This window comes from Vipera berus (genome assembly GCF_964194415.1).
Source record: "Vipera berus genome assembly, chromosome: 1".
NCBI lineage: Eukaryota > Metazoa > Chordata > Lepidosauria > Squamata > Viperidae > Vipera > Vipera berus.
Genome location: NC_138202.1, coordinates 79,933,339 through 79,950,588, shown reverse-complemented (window position 1 = coordinate 79,950,588; position 17,250 = coordinate 79,933,339). Strand labels below are relative to the sequence as shown.

The 17,250-nt window shown below is 41.5% G+C and overlaps 1 protein-coding gene across 1 annotated transcript in view; it reads left to right on the top strand.

The window, feature by feature from the left end:
• Nucleotides 1-17,250, top strand: part of HSD17B12 (hydroxysteroid 17-beta dehydrogenase 12) — an 81,137-nt gene that overhangs the window by 31,974 nt on the left and 31,913 nt on the right. The window contains exons 2-3 of the mRNA XM_081313138.1: nt 4,515-4,561; nt 13,891-13,966. Coding sequence (XP_081169264.1) covers nt 4,515-4,561; nt 13,891-13,966 — 123 coding nt within the window. The remainder of the gene's footprint in view (nt 1-4,514; nt 4,562-13,890; nt 13,967-17,250) is intronic.

Below are 17,250 nucleotides of genomic sequence, written 5' to 3'. Positions count from 1 at the left end.
CATAATTTATGTGTGGGAAGCACAACGAACAAAAGAAAGATAAGGTGCAAAGTCTGAAGGTATTCTGTTACACGGTGAATGAAGAAGACATTTTAAAAATTCACATTTGTACCGTTTTTGTATAGGGTTTTTTTTTTGGAGGGGGGGGGCTTCTCTTATTGTAGTGTATTGGTACTAACATTAGCTTGCAGGATCTGCACATTTATCTTCTTTGTTCTTACTAAAATATGAGTTAGCATATATTAGACTCCATTAGCTTCACTTCTAGGGACTTCAGTAGCTTCTAAATTTGGCACTGCTAAGCTGATGCTGTGTTGCTTGAATCAATCGGGCTGCTATTTTTAGCAAGAAAGGAGAATTGAAATAGCAATTTGCTTTCCATGTAATAGATCCCAAGAGGAATATTGATGCAAGCTCTCTGTCATTGCATATATTTCCCCTCCCCAAAAGCACCCAGTCAAAAGACAGCTGTCAAAGCTTACTGCAGCATTAATATTTAATCAATCAAGTGTTTGTGCATTAAGTGTTCAAGGGGCAAAAAGACATGAGCTGAACCAGTTTCAAATAACTGAGCAGTTTGTATAATGCAGGTAGTGGGTAGAGGGTAAACTTCAAGTGTTCCTATAACGTGATTTTGATTTTGATGTGATTATTAATAAAAATAAATGCTGTAGGCTAAAACCACACATATTTTAACCAGCTCAAGTTAATTTTTCAAAATTCATTTATGATTGCAGAGAATCTTGCAGACATACGGGTCAAGTGCCAGTGTTAAGTTATATAAAGGCATTTTTCTTCTTTTCAAGTGAAGGACTTCAGTTTAACTTTAATGGTGATTTGTGAAGGAAACATTGGGATAGTTATTATTATTACTCTGGTTTGTCACACAATCAACCAGATGTTTAGACTGGATTTGGCATTTTTATCCACATATTGAATCCTTCCTAAGGCAGCTACCTGTATTGTTGTTTGATGCTTTAAAGGTATCACAGGATGTAAGCTGTTCCGAGTAAAGCTGCCTTTTGCAATTGACTGATGGTAATTTTGTCAATGTTGATGGTGTTCAAGTGATGCTTTAGATGTTTTGGGATTGCACCCAAGGTGCCTATTACTGTTAGTACTATCTTTGTTTCTTTTGCTACAGTTGTTCTGTTTGCAGGTCTTTGTATTTTGTGATTTTCTCCCATTCTTTCTCTCCTACTTTGCTGTCTCTAGCTACTGCCACATCCACTATGCATTCTTTTTTGTCTTTTCTTATCAACAATTGTTGTCTAAGGGGTTATGAGGCAGGTGCTTTTGTGTTTGAATTCTAAAATCCCAAACATACGTTGGTCTTTGTTTGCCATTCAAACCTCTGTTTCTTTGTTCAAAAGGGATAGTGCCGTTTATGGTTCTGAGGTTTTAGAATATATATTGGAGCTGCAAAGTCCAGACTATCACCAAAGCTGGTTCTGTTTCAGTTTCGGTCACATGGTCCAAGGCCCAATTAAAATACCAGTGCTCTACACCAGGGCTTTTCAACCGGTGGTAGTGGTACGCGAGCGCGTGGCTTCCTCGCTCCATTTCAGCCTGCTTTCTCTTGTAGCAAGGGAAGCTGAAACCGAGTGAGGGAGATTGCAGGAGCACGAGATCGGCCGATTCGGGTTCCTGGCAATCTCCCTCGCTCCATTTCAGCTTGCTTTCTGCAAGAGAAAGCCGGGCCACCTCCGCGGGTACTGCTCTAATGCGGAGAGGGAGAGGCCAGTCCCCATTTGGCCTGCCAGCCCCGGGAGAGCCCTGCGCAAGCACGTTGCCGGCCGCCAAACCTTGGCTTTCAAGCAGGAGCGGCCTTGCCCTATTTGCTGGGAGCAGCCACTTTCCCCGCTTTTCGCAAGCCCTGTTATGCCGCCACCGCAGGTTTCCAGCAGCGGGAGGCTCCGGGACGAGGGCCTGTCAGGGGTGAAGGAGTTGGGGCTGCTCCGGCGGGCCACTTCTGTGGCAGTGGAGCATGCTGGTGCCCTGCGCTGTGCTCCGCTGCAGGGGCCGCCCTGGGAAAGTTGGAAGCGCAGCTGTAGTCCAGGACAGTCAACCGCTCTGAGTCCTGTCTGGCCGGCTTTGTGCCTCTGTCCCCCAAGAGCAGCTGTTGTGAGTTGTTAGCGTGCGCTTCCCTGAGTGGCGGATATACCCCCACCCGGGACTCCGGCCGCGTCTGCAGAAGGCGAGCGGGGCAAAGGGTGCTTTGGTGCGTCTTCCATCCCTCCCGTGTGAAGGGCACCTTCCTGCCCTGCGGTCCACAGCAGCATTGTTGGTGTGCGTGGATCGACTGTGAGCAAATGCAAGGTGTTTCTGTTGCTGGAATGAAGCTTATCAAATGAGCTAGCAACCTCCAAGTATCATTGATAGATCTTCCCCAACTTTCCTCCGTTGCTTCATGAAGAGTTAAGTGGGCATCAGGTTTCTTGGTAAAAATGGATTTGGAAGGAAGGAAGGAAGGAAGGAAAGAAATGACAATGGGAGGGAGGGAATGAGGAAAGGACAAAGAGGGAGGGAAGGAAGGAAGGAAAGAAGGAAGGGACAATAGGAGAGGGAGGGAGAGAGAAATAGAGAGAGGGAGAGAAGGAGAAAGAAATAGGAAGGGAGAGAAAGGGAGAGAGAGAGAAGGAGAAAGAAAGGGAGAGAAATAGAGGGAGAGAGAGAAAGGGAGAAAGAGAGAGAAGGAGAAAGAAAGAGGGAGGGAAATAGAGGGAGAAAGAGAAAGGGAGAAATAGAGGGAAAGAGAAAAATAGAGAGGGAGAGGGAGAGAGAAGGAGAAAGAAAGGGAGGGAAATAGAGGGAGAGAGAAAGGGTGAAATAGAGGGAAAGAGAAAAATAGGGAGAGAAAGGGAGAGAGAGGGGAGAGCGGGAGAGAGAGGAGAGAGAAAGAAAGAAGGAGGGGGAGAGAGGGAGAGAAAGAGAAGGAGAGAGAGAAATTAAATTAGTAACATGATTGTTAAGTGAATCTGGTTTCCCCACTAACTTTGCTTGTCAGAAGGTTGCAAAAGGCAATCACATGACCCTGGAACAATGTGACCATCATAAATATGAATCAATTGCCAAGCATCCCAATGTAAATCACATGACCCTGGGGATGCTGCAACGGTCATAAGTGTGAAAAATGGTCATAAGTCACTTTTTTCAGTGCCGTCATAACTTTGAACAGTCACTAAGTGAATCATTGTAAGTCGAGGGTTACCTGTACTTTATCATTTTTTTCCCCTTTTCTGGGCGGGGTGTGTCAAGTTTTTGACACCTTGCTGGGCGACTGGTGGTACTCGGACATTGCCTTGTCCTAAAAGTGGTACAATGGATGAAAAGGTTGAAAAGCCCTGCCCCACACTCTAATCCTCCTAAAAAGAAACAGGCCAGGAAAGTCAGATTGCTTTTTCTATCGTGAACTAATGGTGACTGGTAATTTGTGTTAGGGCTACACAGGAACTTATTTCATGTTAACTTGTAATGGAGTCATTTGCATCTGGATATTGTTAAGTCCAGATGCAAATGACTCCATTACAAGTTAACATGAAATAAGTTCCTGTGTAGCCCTAACACAAATTACCAGTCACCATTAGTTCACGATAGAAAAAGCAATCTGACTTTCCTGGCCTGTTTCTTTTTAGGAGGATTAGAGTGTGGGGCAGGGCTTTTCAACCTTTTCATCCATTGTACCACTTTTAGGACAAGGCAATGTCCGAGTACCACCAGTCGCCCAGCAAGGTGTCAAAAACCTGACACACCCCGCCCAGAAAAGGGGAAGTCTGAGCTTAAATGGACTCCAGAAGATGGTAGAGGACAGGAAGGCCTGGAGGAATGTTGTCCATAGGGTCGCGATGGGTCGGACACGACTTCGCAGCTAACAACAACAACAACATTGTTAAGTCATTCACAACAGACTTGAATTGTAATTTTTAGGGAAATGATAAAATAATGCAGTTATTACAGGTAATACCTGTAATTTATTTACAACCATAATTGGAACCAAAATTGCCAATGCTAAGCAATGTAGTCATTAAGTTAGTGACACCTGATTTGACTCTCATTTTGCTGTGGTTGTTAAGTGAATCGCTGCAGGCACTGAGCAAATCATGCAGGCACTGAGCAAATTTAGCTTCCCCCATTGACTTTGCTTGTGAGAAGCCATTTTGGAAGGTTGCAAATAGCGATCGCATGACACCAGGACACTGCAACTATCATAAATAAATGCCAGTTTGCAAGTGTCCAGATTTTACTCACAGGGGCGCTACAATGGTCAAAACTGCAAGAACTGATCATAAGTCGCTCTTTTCAGTGCCATCATAACTTCAGCACGGACGTTAAATGAATGGTGTTAATTTGAAGACTGTACAATGCTTCAATTTAGAGGAAAAATGAAAGAGACTCCTTAAAGGCCCTTTTGCAAAAAGAATATTTATATGCTTGTTTATTGATGGTTCTGTACTTTGGAAATCTTAATTCACTCTCATAATTTTATTTTCTTCTCTGCCCTTTCTATTTTATAGTTATCACAGGAGCTACAGATGGAATTGGAAAGGCTTATGCAGAACGGGTAAGTTTTAACCTGGTATACCTCAGGCCTTCCCCAAATAGTAATTCTGTGTAGTGTTGGTAGTGCTGGCCTGTTTTGGAACTGTTTCTCTTTATAAAAGTAATTCAAATGTGTTCTTTCATATATATTAAAGAGCCACAAAATATATTTAAAAGTCACAAGTAAATTCATTTTGTATTGGAATGGGAAGGATGAACTCCCCTGTGCAAAAGAGGGGTTTCTAATGATTATGGTTAACCCCTGATAGTGTCATTAATGTTAGGTTTTGCTATTGGAAGATGTGTACATTGTATTTTCCCCTAGGACAGGGGTCCTTAACCCCCGGTCCATGGATCAGTACCGGGCCGCACAAAAAAGCAAAGCCCCATCCGTGAGATGCAGGCAGCACACAAAACCATGCATCCTCCAGTCCAAGGAAAAACCTCTCTCCACGTAACCGGTCCCTAGTGCCCAAAAGGTTGGTGACCTCTGCCCTAGGATGTTTGGTGTTATACTCATAAGTTTATTATTCCATGCTGTAGAAGTGGAAGTTTCTTTTTAAAATTCCCTTCATGTATATTAGAGGTGAGTCACTATAAGTTATTGTAATACACCAGTTATTTATGCATTAGTTTCAAGCTCAGAAATTTCTAGAGTGATTGAAGCGTTCTGATTTGAACATGAGAGAATTCATATTCGAAGTATTTTGCATGTCCCTATTGTATATGGTGATCTAAAAAAAAAGGTGCCGGAACTCAGAGGTGCTGTCACGGAGCGATGCCGGTGTCTTGCTACAGCATCACCGCCCGTCCTTTGCATCCCTGCCCCTGCAGCTCGTAGCCACATGCCGCAGGGATTCCCCTCCCCACAGCCACTGTGGGGATTCCCCCCCCCGCAGTTGCCACGCCGCGGCCCATGCTGAGCCCCCATCCAGAGCTGCTCCGAACCCTGACCCAGAACTGTGTTCCTCGTGGCAGTGGTCTCCAGCGCCAAACAGCCTCTTTCCAACCACATCCAGAAAAAATTGTAACAAACATTGGAATTCTCAAGGCCTTGTTTGGTATTTCCCAGCAATCTGTTACTGGAAGGAAAAAGCAATCCCTGCTGCGTTACTGATCCCAGAGAAGTATTTGCATGTATGCAGGTATCCTTAGGGTGCCATAGTTATGGATGAGAAACAATGGTTGCAAAGTTGGCATTTCTGGATGTAGTACAGATATTTTGGACTTATTTTTGTTTCTTTGCATGTTTGATATTTTTAAAAAGGCATATGTTACTGACTACACTTATGCACATATGTAACATCTTTTGCTAGGATACATGACCACTGCTTATCCAGAATGTGAAAAGTGAAAGATTGTGACTAAACAAAGTTTTAATGTACAGATAATACCACCAGAAATTATTTTAGCCTTTTTAATAAATGTTGTTATTGATGTTAAGCTTACCATGGAAAACATCATATATTGTTACATATATACTAGGTTAATTATTTAAAGACTAAAGTGCAACATAACTAGGTTCTAAATAATCTTATTTTTCAAAACACACAACAGTCCAAACAGTAAAAGTAAAGTCCAAATTAAGAATATTTCATTCTTAAGCAGTGTTTAATTTAAAGTGGTTTAGTTGTAATAGATGGTTATAGATTTAAAATAGTTTTCAAGAGTGTACAAAAGATACTATTTTTTCTAGCATCAGCTAAATTAGACATATTACATTGAGCAAAATGTTTCTCATTTCTTTCCTGTTACCTTTATTGATTTCATTGCAGAGATGTAAATATAGGAAATAGATTATGTTGTTATCTAATTTTACCTTCCAAAAGACAGAAGCAGATGAAAAATGTGAGGTTCTTTCCTGTTGGCTTTTTTGAATTAGCTGTTAGATTCTAAAAGTTTAGTTCCTAAAGAAGTAACCTTGTAAATAATTTTAATGTCCTCCTCTAGTGCAGAGTAGGCAACCTTGGCTCTTTTATGACTCAAGGACTTCAACTTCCAGAATTCCTGAGCCAGCATGGCTCAGCTTGGAAACCTCTCTTTCCCCTTAGCGTGGCTGGCTCAGGATTTCTGGGAGTTGAAGTCCACGAGTCATAAAAAAGAGTCAAGATTGCCTACTCCTAAAGCCAATAGAGGGAACAGTGCTGGAACACTGTTCTGAGCATTCTATGAGAAAAAAGCCCTGCGTGTACATGTTGGTATGTATACCACCCAATGGGCCACACCAACCCAATGGGCCACGCCGACCTGGCACCTGGCGATACATAAGTGGGTTTTGGGTTACAGTTTGGGCACTTTGTCTCTAAAAGGTTTTCCAGCACTGCCCCAGGGTGTTGCAACTGTTGTAAATACATGCCGGTTGCCAAGTATCTGAGTCACAATCACATGACTATGGAGATGCTCTGATGGTTGTAAATACAAGAACTGGTCATAAATCACTTTTCAGCGCTGACATAATTTTGAACTGTCGCTAAACAAATAGTTTAATGGTCAATGACCGTCTGTAGTTTGGTCTTTATATTTAATTTTAGTCCCATTTTTTTTCATTACTTGCAGATTCTTTGCATTTTTAGCTATGCAGAGAAGCTTGATTGGCATAGCACAGAATATTGATGTGTCTTACTCCACTTTTAAAACCACACTCATGTTCTTCCAATACAGCTTCCCTAAACGTACATTTTCAGCATAAAAGTTGAATAAGGAAAGAGTAATACAGGCTGCCTGGCTGGGACCAGTCTGTTTTGCCATATTCTGCCCCTTTGTTTCCTGACTGTATTTAGGTTTCTCATAAGGACAGTGAAGTTCCAATTATTCTGATTATATTCCACACTTTGATATGATCAACACAAACAAAAGATTTTCTATACTCAATAAAGCCTATACTATTTTCTTTTTGGTATTCTTTGACATTCTTAATTATCCAGTAAGTATTAACAATAATGTCTCATATTCCCTTGGCCTTTTAAAAAACCTTTTTGAACATCTGGCATCTGTAGGGCTGTAAACTGCATTGCATGATTCTAAGCATTAATTTGCTAGCATGTGAAATTAAGAATATTGTACAAAGTTTGCATTCTCTTTAAGTTAACTTTTTTTAGTATTGGAGTGTAGATTGACCTCTTCCAATCAGTTGGTCACTGTTGTTCTCCAGATTTCTTAACATAGCTTAATTAAAATCTTGACTGATTCCTCTTTTGTTGTTTGCTGTATTTCGGTGTTGTTTCATCAGTTCCTGTAGACTTCTGAGTTGGTGATGACTGAAGGGCTGATCTAATGTTATCTTCTATTTCTATATACTCTTGCAAGTAGGAAGTATCTTCTAAGCTATCCTGGTTGTTGCCTTCTTGGTTGTGCAGTTTTCAGTTTATTCCTTCCATCTTAGCATACAAATTTAGGGTTGTAACCTCCTTCTCAGTTCAGAGATCTTTGGGGAGACTTTCCTTGTTTTTCCATGTCTGTTTCCATTTTCAATATCTTTACCCATCTTAATAAAATAATACTGCTTCTTGTCTCTTCTAACAGCTCTCTGAAAAAATTGTTGAATTCCTTTCTCAGATTTTTATCTTCTTTGGCTTTGGTTTTTCTACTCTTCACTTCGTGGCAATTTCAAGGGTTTATTTCAACATCCAGCTTGCTTTCTTCCCTGTCTTCAATTCTGACAGTCTCTTTTTGCATTCATCCCTAACATGTATTTACATTCATTCCATAAGTCCTCTGGTTCTCTGTTTCAGGACTTACTTCAGCGTAATTCCTAATGTTCTCCTTGAAAGTAGTGGGTAGATAGATGTTCAGGATTGTATCATGGAAACTGGACTGGCTTTCTTCTTCTTCTTTAGCTTAACTTGGAACTTGCACCTAGCACCTAGCCATGTCTTTGATGCTATAATTGAGCTCCACTTCTTTTTAACAATAATACAGTCAGTTTGATGCCTATATTCTCCATCTGATGCTGTCCATGTATTGAAGCATCATTTTGGTTGTTTTAACTATGTAGAATTCATAGGAGGAGCAGAAATTGGTTAAACCAGTCTCCTGCTTTTTTTGTTTCTTTGTTACCTAAGCTATATAATCGAACCACATTTTCCCCTTTAATATTTCTGACTTTGGGATTTCAGTCTTCAGTCACAAGCACCAACATCTTCCTTGCATGTTCTGTTGATTTCAAATTGAATTTGATCATAAAACTCAACCTCTTCTTCTGCTTTGGTGGTTGGAGCATATACCTGAATGATTGTCATATGTTCACAAGTCTGATCAGTGTTATTTGGTCATTGATTGCATTGTGGCCAAGTACTTTTTTTTAACTATACTGTTCCAAACTATAACACTACACTCTTTATTTTTCATTTCTGAGTAGTAAACAGTATGATCTTCTGAATGAAATGTGCAGTCTTGATCCATCACTGATGCCTTAGATATCAGTGTATAGTCCTTTCATCTTTCACTGTATTGAACTTTTTCCTATTCATGCTTATGTTCCATGTTCCCGATATAATTCTATCTTTGCAGCCACATTTTCCTCTGTGGCACCAGCAACTAAACGTCCCAAAGACTTAATCTAGCTAATGCCATAAACGCTATTAGCACTTCAAAAGATCTTCAGAATCTCTTCAGTAGCTTTTTGAATGCCATCCGACCTGAGAGGCTCATTGTCCAGTATTGTATCCTCAGTCATTTGATATTTTCCACCCATGTGGTTTTCTTGGTAAAAATACAGGAGTGGTTTACGATTGCCTTCTCCCGCACAGTGCAAAATGGTGTCTTTGCCATCATCACTAAAGTGATTGTGGAGACTGATGCAGTATAGCTGCTGACCAGTATAAACATCTGCTTGCTTTACCTGAGTAGCTGGGATGACCTTCATGCCTAAGGTGACCCTGTTGGGAATATATATACTCTTGGCATACACTCCTGACGTTTTCCACTCATCCTTCCCAGAACAGTCTCCCTCCCCATCCAAATGTGGCAGTAAGGATATATCACAAGAGTGTTATAGGTCAGTTCACTACATTCTGAGTTACAATAGGACACCAGAGTGTTTACTTACAATCTTTTTTTTACTTAAGTGAATTTTATATTCCATAACGTGGCAGTTTTGAAATTAATTATGTTAGGCATATGGTGATAGCCTACATAGTTGGGTTGAAAATATATAAATGTATATATCTTAAAGATATTAATATATCTTAAAGTTTTGTGTTTGTATTAGCACATGTGCTGCCAAGATGTGCTAATCAGACCACATTTTGAAACTGATACTTGAATGGTAATTCAGTTATAATAGTACTAAGTTATTTTATATCTGTAACTAAGCTCGTTATAGAATACAGAGAGTAAATTCTCATTGGGGAAGTGAAGTTTTCCATATTTGTAAGATAAAAATCTCTATTTATACCAATTCCTATACTGCTTTAAAGGTCCAGCCTGCTTATTTCTTCTTTCTCACCTGCTAATGTATCGGTTCAAAAGGCCTTCAGACATTTCTGCCATACATTGATTTGAAAGGGATAATCCCAACTAAAGTAAAACAAGAAATATGGCAATATCAAATCCCAATTATTGGAATGTTCTTGGTGCCAAATGTTCCATTTAACTTGTCAGTTAAGCTAATTGTTTGGTAAAGGTAAGGGTCTGAAATGAGAATATTCCATACCATGGGTGGCCCATAACTTCTCCATTGCCCTTTACAAAAAAAGTAATTGCTGTAACTATCATGATTCCAGCAGCTATCCTATCCTGGTAAACAACTCAGTCAAGACTTGATTTACCATTTGTGTTAATCCAGATTAACCTCCATTCGTTTAATCCATCAATTTAATCTAAAAGGTTGCCTAACTCCAAATGAGTCCAGGCTCTGTAGAGCATTAAATCAATAAAACCAAAAAAGGATAGGGGGGAAGCAGGGTGTGGTGCAGAAGAAAATGTTCTGCTAACATATAACATTGTGAAAAGTGCTTCCCACCTACCCCCAATCCAAGACCTGAGGAAATGTTGGGCTTTCAGAGATTTTTTAAAAAATAGGGCGATGGCATAGCCCACAATATATATTGCTTTTCTCCAGGGTGATGGAAGTTGACGGGCCTCGGGATGTCTACTGCCATTCTCTGGACTGGCAAAAGCTGGAAAGGTGCCTTTACTCCATCCTTGATGTTTCCCATTCTCTGGCAAACATTAGAGGATTTTACTTATTCTATCACATCCCAACAATATCAGGTCCAGTTAAAAAAAACATTTATTCTCTGCCCACTCCATTTTGAATGTAGTTATGAAATTTATTAAGCGTACCTAACTGTGTCTAGGGCCTGCCCCCCTTCCTATATCCGTATTCCTGACACAGCAGTTTTCTTTTGATGAATCTGGAGTTCTGAACTTTGCTGAAGGGTTGAAAGTTGTGTTTAGATTTGTATGATAAGCCTGAATAAAATGCTAAGATGAAACTCCATTTTCTAGATTGTGAGGAGAAGAATCCTAGATTTGTCTCAGCAGCACTCAGCTTAAAAAGAAATTAAAAATAGTGACACAATTTTCTAGCTAAACTTTTACCTACTTCTATAAAAAGTAGCAATTTTCCAAAGCAGAAATTCCTCTGTTTCATTTACTTAATTCTCAGTTTTTTTATACGAGAATTCATTTCAGTAAGGAGTTGCTTCTGGCTTCTCCCCAGTTTATCTGTGGTTTACTCTTTCTTTAAAAAAAAACTTAATTGAATTTTTTTCTTAATGTAAAATGCAAATGAAAATAAAGACAATGAAAAAAATGGAAGAGGATTACAATGAAGGAAAGGCAAGGAAGCTAAAAAGCAGGGGCTCCCATTTTTTTGATGCAGTAAGTTACATCACAAGATTATAACCTCAGCTTTTTACTTATATAAAGATAGTAAATACTAACTAATCTATAATAACATCCTATTTAATCATCAAAACCCAAAATCAAAATTTATCTTTTTAAACAGAAAGTCCAGAAGTCATTTCCAAGTGGAAACAGAGCTAGTTATGTTGTTTCCCCTAATTAACGTGGTTAACTTGGTCATCTCTGCGAATTCTGTCACTTTCAATCCATTCTTCCATTATGGAAGCTAATGAGTTTTTCCATTTTTATTTATTTTTATTTATTTATATTTAAATTTATATACCGCCCTATTCCTGTAGGACTCAGGGCGGTTTACAGGGAAAATTAAAAGTTAAAATACATCATATACAATTAAAAATGATTAAAACTAAGATTAAATTAATCCCTGAACTTAACTAAAACCCCATTAATTAAAAATTAAAACCCCTCAGTCTGGGCCAGACAACTCAAAAAACCCAAGTTTTCAAGTCCCTACGAAATGAGCGAAGGTCGGGGGCAGTCCTAAGCTCCGTGGGAAGCTGGTTCCAAAGGGCCGGCATGCCCACAGAGAACGCCCTTTCCCTGGGGATAACCCGCTGGCATTCCTTAACCGGCGGTACCCTAAGAAGGCCCTCCCTGTGGGAGCGCAGAGGACGATGGGAAGTTGATGCCGGCAGCAGGTGTTCCCTTAGATCAGACATGTCAAACACAAGGCCCGGGGGCCGGATCCGGTCCGCGAAGTGGTTTCATGTGGCCCGCGAAGCCATCCTGGAAACAGTGAGGGAACGGCCCCCACTGCCTTGGCCCTGGCTCAGAGATCCTCCTCCTGCTAGAGACCCTCAAATCTGTCCCACTCCTGCCCAGGCCCCTATAGGCACCCTTGATGCGAACTATGTAGAGCTGGCCATGCCCACCCACTAGGCCATACGCACTCTAGCCACGCCCACCCAGTAGGCCATGCCCACCCTGGCCATACCCACCCGGCCCCCTGAGGGCAACCGCAATGCTGATGCGGCCCTCAATGAAATTGAGTTTGACACCCCTGCCTTAGATAATCCGGACCCAAGCCATTTAGAGCTTTATAGGTCATTACCAGCACCTTGAATCTCACCCGGAGGGCAACCGGAAGCCAATGCAGGTCACGGAGAAGAGGTGTTACATGGAAGTATCGGGAGGTGTTACACGGGAGTATCCATTTTTAAGCATATAAAATTCTTTCTGCAATCAGCATATACCTGTATAATAACAAAGTTCCAATTCCCCCCCCCCCAGTTCTTTATCCAATAATCTTCTGGTTTCCACTGTATATTTACTTACATTCCGATATTTGGGTGGGATGGGTGAGTCAGTTGGCTGACCAGGAGAATATGTTCACAGTGATCTAAAAATTTCATTTTGAAATTTCATTTCAAAATTGATCAGTCATTCATATTAGCTAAATTTGGTGCATTCACTTGGATGCTACAGGTAGTTTGTAATTGAACTCTGCAATTACAGTCATGATGGGCAAGCAGGTCATCACATAACTGGAGCCGATTTTACGACCTTTTGTGTGATGGTGATGGTCATAAAGCAAATCCAGCGGCCATGAAGCAAACCCATTGCTTGCTGTGGGGTATTTTTTGCCAGGTGCTGGAAGGAAACACAATTTTCCAGCATAAATGTCATAAATGGCAAACAGCATGGGTCCAGGCTACTTGATGAACTGTCTTGTCCCGCTATGTCAGGCCTGCCTCACTTGTGCCAGCAGAGGAAGCCTACTGTGGATCCTATCGGGCAGAACGGTGGCTGATAAGATTCAGAAGAAGAGCCTTCTCTGCAGTAGTGCCCGCCCACCTACCCCAGGTTGAGATCAGCCCATATTCTCCTATCTTTCTGTAAGAACCTTGTTGGCCTGCAGACCGAACGGGGGAGCACTACACTGGAGGTGGCTAATAGACTGATAGCAAACATCACCTGCTCCCTGCCCTTCTTGTTTCTCCCTGTCCATTTTTAATCTCATATTGCTGTACATTCATTGGTTATTCTGTTTATTGTTTCATTACTTTGACACCGTTATGTTTGCACATCTTTTCATTTCTGCATTTTTACTGTTGTAAGTCACCCAAAGAAGCTCCTTGGAGAGACGGGCAGCAAATAAATTTAGCAAACAAACAAATTATGGTCAGATGACTGCAGGGTGCCAGAAACAGTCATAAATGTGAGCCACTTCCAACTGCCCAAAACGTGGTCATGTGACCATGAGAAGTGTCATAACTCCAAAACTGGATCTTAAGCTGCTTTTTTTGCAGGTATGTCATAATTTTAAATGGTTGCTAAGCAATCAGTTATAAGTCAAAGACTTCCTGTATAAAAAATGCCTTTTTTCCCTATTTGAGACACTTATTTGGAATTAAGTGGGTACTAAACTTTTCTTCTGGCAGAATCTTTGGATTCAACCCCACAATTGCAATTCTTAATAATGATCCTGAGCCTGTACAGAATTGGAATTAATCTTTTTGTATTTTTTTAAAATTTTCTCAGTTAGCAAGAAAAGGAATGAAAATAGTTCTTATCAGCAGATCGCAAGAAAAACTGGATAAGACTGCCAGTGAAATAGGTGAGTATCTATCTTGGTTTTTCTTGATTAATAAAAAAAAATCTCTTGAGCTGATTTAGACTCCTAGTGATTTCAAGAACATGTTCCTGTAGTTTTCTTAAAACAGAAGCATTTTACTATTGCTTTATTCCAGGATTCCTTTGTTTAGACACTGTGGAATTTTCTGGTGATCTTCTGTCCAGGTACTAACCGTGCATGACCATATTTAGTTTTTATAAAATCAATTCTTCATCACCAGAAGATTGAGCTGACAAGAAAGGGTTACCTCTACCTCTTTTGGCTAGAAAGCAGGAGTTAGTCATTTACCAGTCACTGGCAGGAAGGGTGGGGCAAGAGAGCAGAGATGCAGTCTGGGTTAGGTAGGTCTTTTGTAGTAGCTTCCTCCCCTGCTGATCACATCACAGAGGTTCCTCCCCCAGATGGTGGTGATGGCTAAGTTACGGGCACCAGAGACAGAAATATATTGTACCCCCAGTAGCCTTTTTTCTCCTGCAGTGAGGTGGCCCCAAGCAGACTGTGCCACCACTCAGGCAGCCTGGGTGATGTTTAAATTTCAGATTTCTTTTGTTCCACCTTTATTATTTTTATGCTAGTTCTTGACTTAACAACAATAATTGACCTTGGAATTATGGTTGGCAGTCAAGGCATTACATGGCCAGATTAATTTTTTTTACGTTTTGTGTGGCAGTCGTTAAGTAAATCCATTTCCCATAATGGGCATTTTTTGCCGACAACCAGAAGTAAATACCGTATTTTCCGGCGTATAAGACGACTTTTTAACCCATGAAAATCGTCTCAAAAGTTGGGGGTCGTCTTATACACTGGGTCGAGGTGCATCTGTGGCGTGCAGGGATGGTGGGGGTGGCTCCCGTAGCAAGGGAGGCGTGTCCATGGGGAGACGGGTGAGGCCCGTGCAGCATGCTGCGAAGAGGGGCCCCGCTGAATGTTGCGCCCGTAGGCCACGACAGACAGTAGGAAGGGAGCACGTTTGCTCCTGCCGAGGCACCGCCTGACCTGCGCCGACTGGAAGAATTGCTTGCCTGGTCACGGAGTGCAGAACAGCGGTACTTGGCGCCCCTCTTGCCCGCAGACCAGCCGGCCTCGGCATAGCCGCCCCAAGCCCGGCTCTCTAGCGCGTCTTCCGGGCCCGCCTGGCCAACCATCTCCTGGGCGGGGCTTGGCTCCAGACGCGGCGGCTGCTCCGTCTGCAAATGCTATCTCAAAGCCGAATCACGCTTGGCTGTGCAGGCTGCCGAAAGGCAGGGACTCAGAGTTCCTGCGGTGGTTGCAGCTTCTGGAATGCTGTTTGCAGAGTCTGGCCTGGAAGAGCACGTGGCTTTGCACCATTTGCATCAGACGGGGCTGAATCTGAATCGGGCTTGTGTCGGACACTTGGCAACTGGCATGTAAGTATTTTCCGGCATATAAGACGAAAAATCTTGAAAATCTTCTCAAAAGTCAGGGGTCATCTTATACGCCGGAAAATACGGTACCAGAAACCTGCAGAAAAGGTGCAAATTGTGACCATGGGACATAGCAAACAGCTGTAAAATTCTGCCAAATGCAGTGTTGATGAGCTGAAGTGCTTGACTAAATTTGGTTTCTTTACAGTGATATTTCGGTGTTGTCTGTATGGAGGAGTAGTATAGTGTAAATAAAATGGTATTTGGTTACATTCTTCCCAGGTTGCCTCACATAAAGCTTTTTATAGTTATATAGCTTGAATGCCACTTCATTCTTCTCATGACAATATCAGTTAAAACTATGAGAGTTAAAGTCCAACACATTTGGGAAATATATGTTTGCACAAGTGTATGGAAAAGATCACTTTGCTGACAAAGACAGAAGCAGCGTAAAATGATTTCAAAAACTCAACAATGAGACACTTTTAGAGATGATTATCTGGGCTTCCATAGAATCTGGAAGAAATGCAAAAAAGTGCATTTATAGCTGAAAGAGCACTACAACACTATTTGTACTTGATTCAGAGCAGTTGGCCTTCCTATGCACAGTAGCTCTGAATTATCAGTGTTTTTATGTCAAAATACTTTCTAGATGCAAATTCAGAAATCTACTACGAAAAAAAAAATTTTTTAAACACATTACTAAAATCACCATATGCATCCAAGCATCAAAACAAAAGCTTAGTTATCCACAAGAGTGTGTATGCGGTACAATCCATGCAGGAACCTCTGGGCAGGTGTCTGCCTTTCAACAAGGCTAAAAATAGCACTCATTATCATAAGCATGAGGAACACACTCAGACATGAGCTGCATCATGACAACCTTGTAGAAGAAGTTTAAAATGAATATAATCTTCCTCGTGCTAAATCATTCAGATTTATGAAAGGGTCTGTAATAAACTTAATGTTTTCTGCAGCTCTTTTGCAGTAGTTGAAAAGATAGGGGATTTTACACACACACACACACACACACACACACCTGTTATATTGATAAAACATTGATTATAAAAACAGCTGCTTTCTAAGCAGAATGCTCCCTTTCTAGCCAATCATCTTGGGTATCATTGAACATACTTGATGTCATTCTAGTGGCAGAACAAAACTCCCCAGCCCTCTCATTACCACCAGTGATTTGAAAGGGTAGATGTCAAGTGCAAACAACCAGAGCCACTCATAAATAGCTTAAGTGACCACATTTATTGTCTTCTACCTATGTTACAAGAGGATACGGTGGCTCAGTGGGTTAGGACGCTGAGCCTGTCGATCAGAAGGTCGGCAGTTTGGTGGGTCGAATCCTGAGTGCCACATAACAGAGTGAGCGCCTGTTACTCGTCCCAGCTTCTGCCAACCTAGCAGTTCGAAAGCACATAAAAATGCAAGTAGACAAATAGGGACCACTACGGTGGGAAGGTAACAGCGTTCCGTGCGCCTTTGGCGTCTAGTCATGCCGGCCACATGACCATGGAGACGTCCTTGGACAAACGCTGGCTCTTCAGCTTTGTAATGGAGATGAGCACTGGCCCCTAGAGTCGGAAACGACTAGCACGCATCTGCAGGGGAACCTTTATCTTTACCTTTTACCTATGTTACATGAATCTCCCCAAATTGCTTGTCTTCCCCTGGGAACAACTAGATAAGGCTTCATGGATCTTGGGGGAGGTCAGGTTTACACCTCTTGCCACTGCACACCGATTCCAAGCTGGGTCCCTGCTTGACTCCTCCTTCGAGCCTAGCTGGCAGTCTGCCAACAGTGGAACAATCCTGTACAAACCACAATCTATTGGTATACATTAAACATATTGTAATATCAATAATTAAATG